Source organism: Salvelinus namaycush, chromosome 19 (assembly GCF_016432855.1).
Source record: "Salvelinus namaycush isolate Seneca chromosome 19, SaNama_1.0, whole genome shotgun sequence".
In the NCBI taxonomy this organism is placed as follows: Eukaryota; Metazoa; Chordata; class Actinopteri; order Salmoniformes; family Salmonidae; genus Salvelinus; species Salvelinus namaycush.
In genome coordinates this window covers 39,501,181-39,517,310 of record NC_052325.1, presented here as the reverse complement: position 1 = coordinate 39,517,310, position 16,130 = coordinate 39,501,181, and the positions used below count along the sequence as shown (strand labels likewise).

General features: G+C 39.1%; 2 protein-coding genes across 5 annotated transcripts in view; both read right to left on the bottom strand.

The window, feature by feature from the left end:
• Positions 1 to 368: 368 nt before the first annotated feature.
• LOC120064414 (CD302 antigen-like) lies at positions 369 to 5,949 on the bottom strand. Its single transcript, XM_039014982.1, has 6 exons — positions 5,767 to 5,949; positions 3,415 to 3,540; positions 3,138 to 3,248; positions 2,384 to 2,566; positions 2,006 to 2,026; positions 369 to 1,839 (listed from the first exon to the last, which is right to left on the bottom strand). Exons 1-6 carry the CDS (start codon positions 5,855 to 5,857, stop codon positions 1,640 to 1,642), a joined length of 732 nt encoding a protein of 243 aa, XP_038870910.1. The 5' UTR covers positions 5,858 to 5,949; the 3' UTR covers positions 369 to 1,639.
• Positions 5,950 to 12,512: 6,563 nt separating this feature from the next.
• The window catches only part of LOC120064413 (RNA-binding motif, single-stranded-interacting protein 1-like), a 66,282-nt gene continuing 62,664 nt past the window's right edge, over positions 12,513 to 16,130 (bottom strand). For all 4 annotated transcript variants that reach the window (XM_039014977.1, XM_039014978.1, XM_039014979.1 and 1 more), the window contains exon 14: positions 12,513 to 15,350. The gene's annotated coding sequence lies outside the window, so the exon portion shown is untranslated. The remainder of the gene's footprint in view (positions 15,351 to 16,130) is intronic.

The following is a 16,130-nucleotide window of genomic DNA, read 5'->3' as shown; positions in this document are numbered from 1 at the left end:
GATATTTTCTTCCACTAATTGGTCTTTTGACCAATCACAGATCTTTTCACAGCCAATCTGATCAAAATACCAATTAGTGAGAAAAAAAATCAGAATTGGGCTGCTTGTGTAAACACAGCTAGATGAGGGATTACTTTAAGATTCCAATAATGAACTATGTAACATTGTTAACCATGTCGACTTGTTCTGTGTCAGTATGACAACTGCAAATTGTCAAGACTTGTCAAAGAAGCAACATGAACACAACTACTTTGACTGCAATTATATCTATTATGAAATCTCAAAACAAGCACAGGGTAACCATGTTTGTCCACAAGATGAGACGCTCACACAAGTCAATTAAAAAAAAGAACAGGCAGGCCCATAACTCACAGGTGATTTCCAAACTTTATTTTGAGTAACAAATAGGGCTTAGCTAAAGCCAAATTAAATGAGTATTGCACAGTAATTAGCAGAAAGCTTTCACAGACCTTATGAGAGTGTAGTTCTGTCAATACACATTTTTAGGCACACTCCACAAACTGTAACATACTGTATTACTCATGCATTAGTAAAAGCACTGACCATATCAAAATTAGTCAATTACAATTTGGATTAATAGCTTTGTAAAAATAAATGATTATTTAGGAAGTTGGAACAAGGAGATGGTTCAGGTCAAAGGCAAACAATCCTCACTAAAATGTTTTCTCCCATGAATAGACATTTATGCATGTCACTACAGAATAACGCCCCCCCCCCAAAAAATCATATCTATTATAAATGTAATCATCTGTAAAAGCTCGTCAGTACATTGACAATCGTCACAAAGAATGCTTTGAACTAAGTTACAGCAGCATGCAAACAACTGGACACAGATCCGCCGAGATTCCTTTTTTTGAGAAAATGCACACTGGTTGAATCTGGCTCTTTGACAAGCCTTAATCTGTTTGTTTGAGATATAAATGATGGATTATCCCTCTGTAATTTCAATTACTTGTATTAATCTCTTAAATCGAGAACTAAGACATTTGAAGCCTGGACACTAGAGGAAGAGATGAAATCATTGAAAAGTATGAACACTTACAAGGGCAATAGAACATGAAGATGTTTGATAATGATAACTTATCTCAATTGGACTCGCCATGCATTACAAAGATCACAAATTGTATGCAGATGCAGACAAAACAACAGGAGACCGAATGTCTTTGAAGATTGAAAACAGCGATTCTCACAATTCAATATTGAATTAATTATAAAAAGCAAGCAAATGATAGTCTACATTCACAGCAATGGACTTTAGGGCACCCTGAACTATGAAACCAGATTTTCTGAAGGAAAGTTTTCTGAAAACACACTTTCATTAGGATACTGTTCGGCGAACACAAACATCCATAATTAAAATAATACATCTTCAAAAAAGCAGACGGACCCAATATCCATAAGGGAGCCCATTCAGACAGGCAATAGTGTAAAGGACCTAAGCAGACGGTGGCTCTAGTTGGTGGTAAAAGTTGCCACGTGTCATTCCGTAGTATGTTATTTTATCTGTCAAATCATCTCTTCTGGACAATGGAACCGGTCTCAATTAAGGTCACATTTTTCTCTCCTAGTCCTCTCCTCCAAGAGTGACTACACACAGCATAATCTAAGAGGACTTCCACTAAGCCATGTCATCAGTCTCCTCTGTCTCCACTAGGCAGGCCTCGTCAGAGGTGGGAGACCTGAACGGGGGGTGGTACTCGAATGACGTGAGGACGGTACCGTGACGGTGCTTCTGGTGCAGGAACCAAAAGACTGCAGAGATCCCCATGATGCCGATCACACTGAGAATTACCAGAGCTGAAAGCAGTGGACTGGGAGCTGAGCACACAAAAAACAATGCAGGGATAGGTCACAGTTGAGCTTACTGTATTTATAAAAATATAATGAATAGAACGGGCCGGGACACCTGTTCTATTCAGTCTATTTCTATGACTGTATGGCTATCTAAGAACAAAATAAAGGAAAATGGCTTCACTTCACTTACCAAGTTTGCCGTCTTTCTTTGCTTTTGAAGAAGAAAGGAAGAACATATCAGTGAAACATGACTAAAAATAACTCAGAAATGAAAATGAACATAAATCTGCAACCACTTGTTAATCAAACTGACAAAACAACATATTGCTGCAGTGGATTTATGTCAACTGGGCTATTAGAAGCAGGACACACGATAACGAAGATCACCTGCGATTCAAAATGTGTAATTGTTGGGAAATTAAAAGAAAATGGCGGCCAATATTCGGTGGTCAGAGGCTATTTGATGGCCGCCCACTGCGCACGGGCGACGTTCGGTATGGTGTGTCCCGTCTCTTAATAAGAGTAGAAAGGTTATGGTTCACAAATGCTGCTAAAAATAGGGCCTTACTTTCAGCAGTTTCACAGACCACGCCATTCTCTGGGTTTTCAACACAGCTGACTTTCTTCCACTCCCCTGTGCTGCTGTGCATAGCCACACAGGTGTCCATGGGAATCAATTCAGACTCACTGGAGCTATTCCCCCAGTTATTAAAGCTCAGACCGGTTTCATCTTGCCACTTAAAGTCCTCATCTTATCAGACAAATAAACCAAGACATCAAATTTAGAAAAATAGCAATGACCACTTATTCTCTCTCTCTTAATTTCACCTTTCTTTCATAAACCCAAAAAGATATTGTCATAGAGAAGTTATACACATAGTCAAAACAACCCTGTTCAAATAAAATCAGTGGCGTCTGCGTTTTTTCCACATGAAAGCCATTAATATCTGGGTGTGGATCACAGTTTCTTTGAGTTAATTTTTTTATCCTCCTGTAACACAGAGCTTCATAAAAACAGGATTTCCTGACATTGTGCAGTTCAAAAATGGGACAGCTGCATTATCCATGCTTGACAAAACCAAAACTCTTTCCAGGCAGTTTTGGCACTACAAGACCTGATGGACCTTATTAGCAAAGAAATGTACTCATAATACTCATTGTGTTACAAATATTACAAACGGCACTGATCCCAAGGCATAGTTTAATATGGATTGTGGCAATGGGTAAAGTGACGGCATTATACTGTACAACCAAGTGATATGGCAAAGTAGCATTTATAATACGGAGGTGTCATATTTTCTAGTACATCTAAAAGTACTTACCATCACTGTCATAATACATGCCCAACCACACGTGTATGTTGCCTTTCCACACCTGCGGACTGTACTTGATGATGAAATTATTCTCCTCTGCACTTTGGACACTCACCAGTTCTAAAAAGAGACAACATAGGACAATCTGTGGCAATTGAAAACAAACATTGAGAGTAGTTTGAAATAGTTCAATTCAATTATAGCCTTTCATCTAATACATAATAATAAAGAAAGGTGTAACATTATGGAATAAAAAGACAACTTCATATCGGGGACGTCGGAGTACCATATCCTGAGCAGATGGTTTTCGCAGCGTCAATCGTATAGCTTTTAGCCACGTCTTCTTCTCCATGGACGAAGTGGTAGCATCTTTGTCTGAAAGGCACCCAGGTGCGCCCATCTGCAGGACAGTCTGTGCAGAGAGTCAATCATAAGACAAAACCACTATAGCTTTCTACATCCACTTTCAAACAAAGTTAGGCGTCCCTGGTCCAACTTACATTTCCAACAACCTGCACAAACTAGTCAAGCAAGTGACCGTTTTATCAGTAGGGATGTGAATGACAAACAAGGATGTATGATTGACTTTGTTAAGCAAGAGAGACTTTAGTGCCACAGCCATTTCATCTCGAGAACCCATGGTGGCTTATAGCCGGTCCCCATCTTGGGGTTCTCACCTGATGGTATGGAGGACAGCTGGCTCCATGTGAACTACAATCCCGGCGCTCTGTTTTAACGTTTAGAAACTGGATTAATCCTTGCTAGTGATATGGTTTTGCAAATCCTTGGAACTTAACTTCAATATAAGCAAGAAAGAATCTTTCAAATGCAAAAGACACACCAACTGTTCGCAGTTTAGCAAAGTTGCACCTGGTTGTTGTCGCACACTGCCTCAGCTATGACACATCCTCTAACCTTGTGCTCGCATTTCCATTTGACTGGATCGCATGCGTTTCTCAAAATACAGCTGGGTGCAACTTTCCTAAACTGCGTACATTAAGTGCATCTTTTGTATTTATTTATTTCTCACTTATTTAAAAGTTACGTTCCAAATGTTTCCAAAACTGCGAGGCGTATTTGCGTCTAGACGGAGCTTTCGGACAGCGTCGGGGCATTTGCCTAACAAGGCTAAATGGGACATCCAATGGCTCAATGCAATGCAATGGATTTTTATTTTATTTAACTAATCAAGACAGTTAAGAACAAATTCTTATTTACAATGACGGCCTACACCGGCCAAACCCGGATGACGCTGGGCCAATTGTGCGCCGACTTATGGGACTCCCAATCACGGCCGGTTGTGATACAGCCTGGATTCGAACCAGGGTGTCTGTAGTGACATCTCTAGCACTGAGATGCAGGGTTACATACTGACTAAACCGCCTGTGTTGCGTGCGCTGCAAAATAAATGTACACATACATGTTATTCAATAATTTCATCCAAACTGCTCGCAGGCGTCTGTGTAGCCAGGCGCTAAAATCTGATCCAGTTGGTGGCGGTAATGCATCTTAAAGTTGGTTGCCAACCGTCATATAAAATCCCCAGAAGAGTGAACGACGAGAGATTAATCAAATAAAACTAAAAACTAACTGAGTTTCCCTTTTTATCTGTAGATTAACTGTCAGAGTAGAGAACACATAATTTGGTGTGACTCAATTCTACAAAGATCCAGCAAAAAAAAGGACCATGTGCATTTCAGGTAAAAAAAACAACCCAATGTTTATCTCCCAGGACAAATTAGCTACTAACAGCAAGCTAGCAAAATTTCCATAAATGTTTCGACCTGTTCCCAAATTAATATAGTGTCATGAAAATCAACAGGCACACTTATTAAATTGTCATATAGAAATCAAGTGCAATGTGATCACTATTACTCCTGTTTACATGTATATATTACCATTAGTATATTACCATAATTATTTATATATTCCTGCAACTAGTCACTTTTCAGCCCTGTTTACATGTATATCCATTCACCTATCACGTTACACTGACATTCTTGCGCTCACACTCACCACCCACACCACCACTTATGCTGCTTCCATACTGTTTACTATTATTTATCCTGCTAGTCACTTTCTCCTAATCCCCGCCTAAATGTACATTTCTAATTCAAATACTCCAATATCCCTGCAATTGTAAATTTGGTACTGGCACTAACCCCATGTAATTAATTGTTAGTTTACATTTTGTATGTGGACCCACTTTGAGAATAGTCTAAGCACATTTAACTGAGTATGGTTTTTAGACTACACACTTCCTGCTTCCTTTGGAAATTAGGGTCACATTATTGTTTGTTTAAACCTTATACCTCGTGATGTCCGAACTTGGTTACAAGCCAAGTCACAATGCAGAAGGGCAGCCTTCTGCATTTCTAATAGAAACTAGCAAATTTGGCATGTAATCCGAAAAAAATTATGAAGCCCTATAAAGCAGGAAATATTATTGTGCGCAACGCAACAGTAAAATGTTACCCAGTTGTTCAGCAGGAAACTGTATGGAAAGGTTCTCGTCCAAGTTTAAAATGAAACCACAACAACTTCCAGTTCTCGAACAATACCGATGAGTAAAGAGCATTTCGCATCCGGTTTTAAACAATACAATTCTGATTAAAATAAATATACTATCTCGACTTACCACCAGCTAGAGTATATTGCCAACAAACAACAACAAAAAGGAAATTCCATAAATATATGGGGCAAAGACGACATTTCTTCAGTGACTCCATGTTCGCAAGCTCCAAATCATGGCTCCAAAATGTTATTCTTCTTCGGTGTGGTATTAGAACGGACTACATCCTGAAAATAGTTGTGTTGCCGCCAGAGATATTACGAACGGGAAACGTACCTTAGGATGATTCCACTGGAGTTTCCTATCTCCTCAAAAGTATCTCTGTTGCCGCCCACTACTGTACTCAGAAAACAGAAGGGGGAAATCCAAAACGTTTAACACCCTCTAACTTGCGGAAACAACATACAAAACTAAACAAAAAGCAAGGCAACAGAAAACATGTCGTCCCCCACGAATGATGCAGCGCGCCCCCCTCTTGGGCCAATTGAGATGTCACATGTGACTAACACATTTCAGTTAATTACTATAGCTCTCCCACCTTGGGCCAATCAGTGTAATTTCTGTGGCAAGACACATCATTCACCCATGTTTTGTCAAAATCGTGTCAGTGCTGTCTGAGATATAGCATGTGACTATATGGGCAGCACTAGCGGTTCTGGGGGGCCAGTGCCCCTGTGACAACAATTTTGGACCCCCTTGTGGCCCCCCTAAATGTGGAGTATGATTTTGTTTGTTGACATAACTAATTTTTGCTATCTTTCTTTTTTTTTTACATCCATTATTAGACAGTGGCAACGATGATGATTATGAACATGGTCTTTTGCCTGCTAATGCCTGCAATGCAGTGAAGAATACGATGACAACAATAACGTCTAATGTAACTGGCCCCTCTAACAGTACAACTGGCCCCAGCTTGGCCCCCCCAGTTGAAATGGTCTAGAACCACCACTGATGGGCAGGCGTAATCCACGACCTTCTAGCAATGCAAAGGTTGCGTGTTCGAGTCACATGGGGGATGTATGTACGACCGCTGTGCCAATCATATTGTAACCTAATAGTGTAACATATCATACTAAATGGAGCTTCACGTATAGAATAATACAAATTGCCCTGAGACCACGTTGCAGCATCTCACATTGAAATTAAATCCCACCCCACTAACTTTAAATAGCGCTAAATACTCGCCCCAGGGGTGGATTTGGAGGCCCCAGGAAGAGGACTAAGGCTGCTGAACAAAGAGCTATTTGGAGCCAGCTATTTCAAGGTGAACAAAGCAGAATGAAAATGCTAATTGGAAAGACTTGAAATGCCCTCCATTAGTAAAGGTCTTTGCATCACCACATAGAATAGGGGTGGGATATATTAGTTCATTTTATGTACTTTTGAACCATTATAGCACAGATACAAACTGCAACCAAGTTTCTATGTTCATAAGGCTAATTTTGAAGTCAATTGACTTGAAAATGGGAAAGGTGTAACATTTCTTATTTGCATTACACAGAGAAGATCATCAGGTATTAGGTAATAATTATGTGTAGAAAAAAACGATCTGCATTATTTTCAATGGTGAACATGTATAAAGATGTCAGGATTCAGATATGACGTAATTGTTTTAGCACTATTTCATAGAGTTTTTAAACTAAGGTGCGCAACATGGTTCAATGCGCCAATAAATCAGCACAACCTACTTTTTTGTTTATTTCAATTGGCTGGGGTCTTGGAGCTAAAATTGTGATCATGTATACGAAGGCCGGCCCAAGCCTTTTGGTGGCCCTAAGCGAGATTTGGTTGGGGGGCTTCCCTCTTGATGGTGGAGAGAAAAATGTACGTTTGAAAGTACATTTCCTGCAATTCTACACATGCAGCGTAGAGAAAATGTTGCAGTTTTAAAGCAAGTTTTCTGCAGTTCTACACATTGACCATGCGGTGGAGAGAAAATGTTGCAATTTTATAACACATTTCATGCAATTCTACTCATTTTGCCATGGGGCAGAGATACATTGCCAAATGATGGAGCTTTTTGTTTCAGTTTTAAAGCAAATTTCCTGCAAAACTACACATTTTGCATGCCTTATGCCATGTTAATGATATCTGTCAGCTAAATTGTTTGCTGAAAAGGCTAATTGAGTGACTGTCAGTGACTGACAAAACAAGAGAAAAACTGCTGATCCATAGCCAAATTTCGAACTTGCACTTGTGTATTCTACTATTCTAACCCTCAACAGTAAGTTGAGACCCTGACTGAGTTCAGCTTATGTCGCTTATGTCTTGAGCCGGCCCTGATGTATACCATGCTAATGACAAAACAAAAATAGAGTAACAGAGAGCAATGTACAATACGGCGATCTTAGCAAACAAGGAAATTGTGGAAAGTGCATGGGGGCTGCCATCTTTATGCATCTCCGAAAGATGCGATTTTGTCACAGTCCCTTCTAACGTGTCTTGCACTGCTTGTGAGCATCGTAGAGGGAAATAACAAGACAAAATCAACAGGGAACATAGACATGATGTCTTCTGCATATCCACTCCAGTTATTAGCTTTCAGTTATGGGGTCGTAATAGCTAATATCCCCAAACGTTCAAAAGCTAGAGCCAAATTCGGAGGGGAAAAAATGATCCATTTGCTTAAAAGTGCACATTGGAGATTACTCACAAGCAGAAGATGGCCTCAAGCAGAGGAGGAAGATAATATAAATAATGTATTAAACTATTGTAAGTATGCCAAGTTCACGAGGCACACTGATGATGTGAGGCCCCAGGCAATTGCCTTAGTTGCCTAATGGTAAATCCACCACTGCCAGTGCCTGAATTTACATGTTCCCTCAAAAAGTAGGCTTGCAAAGTTCAGTGTATGTTGGAAGCTTGTCAAAACAAATGATTATGCAGCAACTCCCTTTTACATTTTTAATGCACCAGCTAAAATTATTGGGAAGTTGAAGAATATCATTGTACATGCATTTAATTCGATATAATTGTATTATAGATTGTGGAGAAGGAAACAGCAACATGTTTAATAAGGGAGAAGTGGTACAGAATAACCCATTAAGTCCTCTAGATGGTGCCATAAGTACATCAATTGTACAGATTTCAGTGGTTGCAACCCAGTAGGATAACATGCTGCCTGAAAGTTTGCAGTGCCTCTTTATATTTAAAAAATTACAGTATAAATATGTCACAGTCACACAGGAACATATTTTACATATATATTCAACTGAAATTACTGACCAATTGGATGTAAATAAGAAGCACAGTAAATTCCCCTCATTCTTAGGTTGTATAGCCAAATCCTTACTTGTAGGCCTACCACGACTCAAATGTTGAATAACATTATTGTCTCATTAATTAATCCAAAGATCCCAGTGAAAAATAAACAAGGCGCAAGACATTAAGAAGTGAGAAGAATGTTGGTGAGAGCTGGAATGGCAGAGAGCTCAGTGGGGTATACGAAAGCCACAGCTCTAGACAAAAGAAGACTAGAGACACTACATTAATAAACAAGACAAAATCAACAGGGAACATAGACACGATGTCTGCTGCATATCCACTGCAGAAATTCTTCAGCAATGCCAGAGATTCTTTGGCGGTTTAACAGCCAGCCTGAATGGTTTAAACTTGTACAAATATTTTTTATTCAAGTGAACACAAGTTACTGTAGCAATGGACAAGACTGATTGGTAACTCACATGAACCCACTTAGCAAATATGTCCAGTAGACATCTCATCTAAAAATAACAAAAAACATGAATATCCTGTTATTATCTTCAGGAGCCCTCCAGGACCTGAGACCAAGCAGCCATTTTAGATCGAAACCTGTGTGAGCGAAGACAGAAAGAGCAATCATAGACACCCATCCATTCAAAGTCATCAGACTGTTGAATGTAATAAATCATAAATAATGGTCACATAGAAAGAGAACACTCGTATTTCACTCTCCACTGAGATAGACCTTGCCAGAACCCAAAAAGATAAAGAGCCCTTTGTACTCTCCCTGTGTAAAGGCCACGTTTTTCGATGGAACCGAAGACATGGTTATTTCAAAGACGATACATCACCACACAATCATTACACCTTTGTTGAGATCGCTCATATTACCTGCAGATAGACAAAGGGGCAGAATGGGTAGTATGCCATAGCTGTAGTAGATGCAGAGGCGTGTCCGGCTTGTAACAGCTAGACGCAGGTGGCTGCAGGCCACAGACAGCTGCAGCATGGATCTGGCTCCTCGTCTGTCTGCTGCTCACGGTTTCCCGTCGGGTGGCACCACACCCTGCAGGAGACCAGGAAGACCCATCTGCCAGTCCAGGGCTTGGCCACCATGGCCCTCTCCAAGCCCCCGTCCATTTATCCTCCCTCCCATCCACTACCCACCCAGGCCTGGTCACAGCCCTCTCCTAGCCCCCATCCCTGTAGCCTCCCTCCTGTCACCACTCACACTGGCTGAGATTGGGACATGCATGTTAACACCATGGCCAGGACGTGGTGTTGATAATCTCTACACTGCCCTCACCCTCAGGGCTGTGAATGTGCTAATGCCAAACACACTGTAAGTCCAACTCAACAGAATGTCTCATCAACAGTAAGGCCTGTTTAGCGAAGTGAGTCCTGGTATATTGATTAGATTGCCTCCATAGCTGATTTACAAAACTGTGCACAAGATGAGAAATAAAACAGACGAAAGGTTAATGATAAGATGCATTGTCAGAGTTATATTACTCGGCTGGATTGACATGATTCTACCCCATTTATCCAATTTCCTTTTCCTGAGGCTTCTGTACATGTCATTTGCTGCTGTAACGGACCACATAGATAAGTTTCCCCTCTGTCGCAAGAGGACATGTGTCACGTCTTCATTGTATGCGACAGCGGTGTCAATCTCAACTCTGTGTGAGGTAAGGTCAGTGTCAGTGTGTTGAGGCAAATGACTGGAATTCTCATGTACTATGAGGAAATTGGTACTGTAGGAATAATCTCACTTCCGGGCCTTGGTGAGCCAGTCTCTGGTAAGGAGATAGGCCTTTACAGGCCATGCTGTGCTGTCGCTCCAATCATTCCTGAAAGCTTTTGGTTTTGTGAGGAAGATCCATAAGAAAATCACTGCAATGGCAATGTTACCGGTAACTGCTGAAATTGTTTTCATTCAGCACCTTATCTGTGGAAACAGAGATTACTAGTATCATTTACTTACAAAAGGAGACTCAAAGGTTAAAATATAATACACTTTCAAAGATATGCTGAATTTCTGATATGCTTCCAATTTTTCTGGTCTTGACACATTTCACAGTATGGAAAAATAAAATCATAAGCTACTAATATAGTTTTTAATCTTCAAAGTAATTTGTCTTCCAGTTGTTACTTCTGATTGTTACTGAACATTTTTACTCAGAAATGTATGTTTATGTAGAGCAGGAGCAGCTGCCATTGGTAAAATTAAGTACATCCAATACAGACAGTGGATTGATGGGGTAATGATCAGCAATAAGGAGGGAGGAGGCAAAGACTGTGAAACAAAACTTTATAGCTAAAAACATTGAGGGGATTTGATTAATGCCCCGGGCGAACTGGGTTAGCATTGATTGCACTCGTTTTAAAACCGGGCTGCCTTCCGGGGGTGAGCCAGGTGCCCCGGTCAAATTCGACTGCAAAGTCGAAGTAATGTATGTCAAGCACGTGGAGTAATGAGTTAGGATTTGTAACGGAATTCCTCCTCCTCTTCATCCGAAGAGGAGGAGCAGGGATTCGACCAAAACGCAGCGTTGTAACTTGACATGATTTATTTAAACAAGACAAAAAACGAACTATACTTGATACTAAACAAAATAACAAAACGAATGTAGACTGACCTGAACGTAAGAACTTACATGTAACGAAGAACGCACGAACAGGAAAAACAGACTACACAAAACGAACGAACAAACAAACAGACCGAAACAGTCCCGTGTGGCGCAACATACACAGACACAGGAGACAACCACCCACAAAAATCAATGTGAAAACACCTACCTTAATATGGCTCTCAATCAGAGGAAATGAAAACCACCTGCCTCAAATTGAGAACCATATCAGGTCACCCTTTACCAACATAGAAACACATAACATAGACTACCCACCCAAACTCACGCCCTGACCGTCAAACACATACAAAATAACAGAAAACCGGTCAGGAACGTGACAGGATTCAGTGTTTCCACATGCAAAAGTGTTTGCTCTTTATATAAAACTCATATTGCTTTACCTGCCTTCCCAAGGAAAACTACTATATATTTAATAGAAAAGATATGTTTTATGTTTCTGAACAATTCATCATGCTGTTTTGTGGACATTATGGCCAGGGCATGCTCGACTTGAGGTGGGCACTCCTCCTTCACCACTTTTACCCGGTGACGTAACGGGCCGTAGCCCGGTTTACACAGGTTCAGTCTAATCAAACTCCCCCATTGGCCGTGTTTGAGATCATCAAAGCCGGTTTGTATCGTGGGTAAATTGTGACTGGCTGGTCTACAAATCATATTGAGTAGTTATTTATGACGCAAGGTGATTTGTAGATCAGTCAGTCTCAACTCGCCTTTCAAGTCGGCTGCAATGTCAAACGCACCCATTTACCTTGGGGGATTCGGCCTGTATAGTTTTAGGCATAGAGATCCTATAACTTAGATAATGCTAACTTGTAACTACGATTCTTTTTTGTCATGTTGCTAGGATGGAAATGAACAAGCTCTTCATCTGCAACTGGCTCAGCTCTGAGGGTTTGTTTACAGCCAGATACCAATATAATGAGATATCTTCCCTCCCACACCAACAGAAGACAGAACAAGTCCAATTTAAGTTTTTATTTTTTTAAAAATTAAAAGAAATGAACAGAAATAAAGCTTAAGTAACAATCTACTGAAAATATTTTTGGCTTTAACAAACACTATAAAACAAAAACACAGAGGATGGTTTCCTTAAACTGGACATATGTTACCACTGGGAAATGTGTGGCACATGTAAAACAAAATAAAAAATTAACTCTCATATAGATATCTCTATGAAAATCTTTTATTTCTTCAAACGATCTGTACAAAACTTCTTTCTTCATAAATTATTACTTTTCAATATAACTTAATGACTTTTTAACATGATGGTTGATTAAATTAGCATTTTTCTTTCTTTATGAACCTTTCCAAACCCTTGACTCAGACGCAGTATGGCACTTGGTTCAGACATTACTAGCAGCATAACCCTCACAAGCACTCGACAGAATTAGTTATCACTCTCAGGCATTACACAGAAATATCAAGTATAGTCACAGTGGCCCTTTACTTTAGTAACTCAACTCAAGCTGACTGCAGAGGAAATGCTGCTGCAAGTCTGTCTGGACTGACAAAGCAACAATGATGTTCTCAGGAGATGTCACAGATCCAGGAAATACCACTTTCAGCTTTAGCTTTTGTTTGTCTTCAACCACTTTTATTAGCCTCTGGTATGTCTTGTGATGAAAGCAGCAGTTCTACTTTTGAAACTATGAAACTTAATGTCCGAACACAACTAAAATACGCTCAACGCACAATTGTCCTCAAAATGATTATAATAATATATCATCATTTTTCTTATTTTTTTGTGAAGAAAATCAAAAAGTATTAAAAACAACCTGAAAGAAAACAAGTGTATATGGCCAGCTCCTGAGCATGGCATTTGGTCTGGAAGGGCAGGCTGGACCTGCTAACCCGGCCCAATACAGAGGAGAAACAAAACTCTGAGGTAGATAACTGGTCAGTCTGTCCGACCATCAGGCCAGAACACGGGCTTCTGGAAGACAACTCAATCATAAAACCTGTTCAAATCTACTATGATAAAAAATTATCAAACTTTTAGCAATAACATTATCTGTTGCACAATGTCAAAACAGATTATTATAAGATTTTTTTTGTAATTTCATAGTTTCAAACTGCCTTCTTTGTATTTCTAACACCGCATTTTCCATTTTTCTGTAATGAAATCAGCGTGTGGCATTTGTTGGATCCAAATCGTCCTTCAAGCTTGTTTGTGTCCATACTTTCATAAAACGTATGAAAACTGAAAGTAAATGTACAAAAAAAGGCACATTTTTCAAACTGCAATCTAATCTGGCAAAAAGTCAATTACATCCTTGTGAGAGAGAAATGACACTTTCCTCAATTTACTAGCTCAGTTCTTTGGTGAAGTAAACTATAATTGGAAGTGCCAAGCTTGTTTGTTTCCTATCAAAGAGCTAGGTGCAATAAAATCTCAATTTTAATCTCCATTTTTCCCCAACTCAAACTCCATGTACGTGAAAGCTTTGATCGTTTTTTTGCACAATAATATATCCAAGTTTGCCTGTTTGCATTTCAACTGAAAGTGAAAAAGAAACATCCTGCCAAGCTGACAACATCTCCCAAAAAAGACACAACCACGCCCTCCCTTATTCTATCCCCACCCCCAAGAAGTTCATTTCAGGCTAATCTACAACACCAAGTAATTGAAAGGCAAAATTCAAAATGTGATCATTCAGCAGGATATCTACCACATTCAACAACCAAAGACCTTTAAGGCCCTCAGATAATACAAACATGACATCCTATTCAAAATCATCATCAGATTCAGAGGGTCGTTTCACTCTAAACATTTTTTTCAAATACTTCTACTTTAGATTCATTTTTAGAGGGGAAAAGCAAAACACATACAGATGTAGGATCTTTATTTGAGCCAGTTTGCTACAGCAGGAAAATAATCCAGCAGCAATAGGAAATGTGAATTATTATGTGGATTATAATGAATGGCCATTTTTGTAGTGGTTAATATAATTTTCATAAGGGAAATTACAAAATGGAAATTACACACTTCAGAAGCCTTTTGAAACCTCAAATACACCACAAGTTTAAAATGTCCTGCATTGCAGGAAAGTTCTCTGGCAACAGGGTGATCAAATGAAGATCCTACATTTCTAAACACAGCAGATTTTATAAGCTATACTCAAAGGAAAAGCCCTATTTAGCTGATTTACAAGGCAATAGCTCTTAACATTTCTTGCTCATTTCTAGCCTCGGAGGTTGCCTATACAGCTACTGTACGGAAATTTTTAAGGCAAATTGTATGAGACAGAAAGATCAATCTAGACCACTAAGATAAATCACTTTACAAGAAAAAACACTGAACACTTCACCATAGCAACACTCACACAGCAAGCACAAAACATCATTTTCAAGGTGTCTGGCTAATAAATCTTCAGAAAAATCTATTTCAGTACAAAATAAGAGAAAGACAAAAATTTAAATCATAAACAATATTAACAAACGACATCTTTACTATCATGCACCTTAAACAACAAGTCACATGATCCGCTATAGGTTCTTGCATCCATGTGACAATCCTTGGTAGAAAATAAACATTCTTTCTTTAGTAAAATACAACTATTTTTTTTTAATTATTTTTTTGAGAATTATAGTATCCTTTGATGAAATTAATCACTTATTTGCACCTCATGGAACTTATAACAAAACAGTCTCACTTGTTTTTCTTATCACAAACAAAAGGAAATCATTGCGGAACCTGTGCAAAATTGGGATAAATCCTTAACGCACAATCCATCATCAGAGGAAGCCATGATTGTTTCAGCTGTCATTACAACTCTTTCTTCTGGGCTCCTACCACACCTGAGAGGACACAACCAAGACAATCAGATGAGTTAAACTCCGGTACTAAGTGTCTTTCTATCATATGAAACATCTACCCACAACCATACAGGCTGGGGGCATTGGCTCCTTCTATGGCTCTGTCCCAAATGGAACCATATACATGGGTCATTCTATAGAAGTGGTGCAAATTGGGGTTTGGGAAAAAAATCGCGTTTGTATGCTATTTTTCCCAAACTTTCAGCACAGATGTCTTACAACATATGCCAGGTAGAAATATATACTCCTCACACATTTAAATAATAATATATAATATTTTACCTGAGTTCCTTACCACCCCATTAAATTTGTCACTACCGAACCATAGTGAAAAAGTTTCAATAAAGGGAAAACCATGCACAGTAGTGATAATTTTGATTAACCTTCAATTACAGATACATTTTAGAGATTGAACTTGCATAACAAATTAACAAAAATAGTAAAAACCTGATTTTTTTACCTGATTTTCTAAACCTTTACATTGAATTTAGAGAAATATAATCTCTATTATTCTCTGTAAAATGTTCAATGTTGATTGTATGAATCTGAAACTTGCTGATTAATTGAATGACTTTATTACTTGTATATCTAATCAATGATATCGTTAGATGTTTAAATTATCACTTTACCTATCTTTATTTTGGCAAGATAACTGGCATTTCAGTGTCAAGTTTCAATCATAAAGATAAATGGAAGACTCGTTTTAGTATAGACATTGCCATGGACTGTTTCCACCATTTAAAAGTAGTCAACTGGGTGATC

Coding starts and splice junctions, on each gene's coding strand:
- LOC120064414 (XM_039014982.1), bottom strand. CDS start 5,857: ATGGAGTCACTGAAGAAATGTCGTCTTTGCCCCATATATTTATGGAAT. Junction 3,541..5,766: donor GCAATATACTCTAGCTGGTG/GTAAGTCGAGAT, acceptor CTCTCTGCACAG/ACTGTCCTGCAGATGGGCGC. Junction 1,840..2,005: donor AAAGAAAGACGGCAAACTTG/GTAAGTGAAGTG, acceptor TTGTGTGCTCAG/CTCCCAGTCCACTGCTTTCA.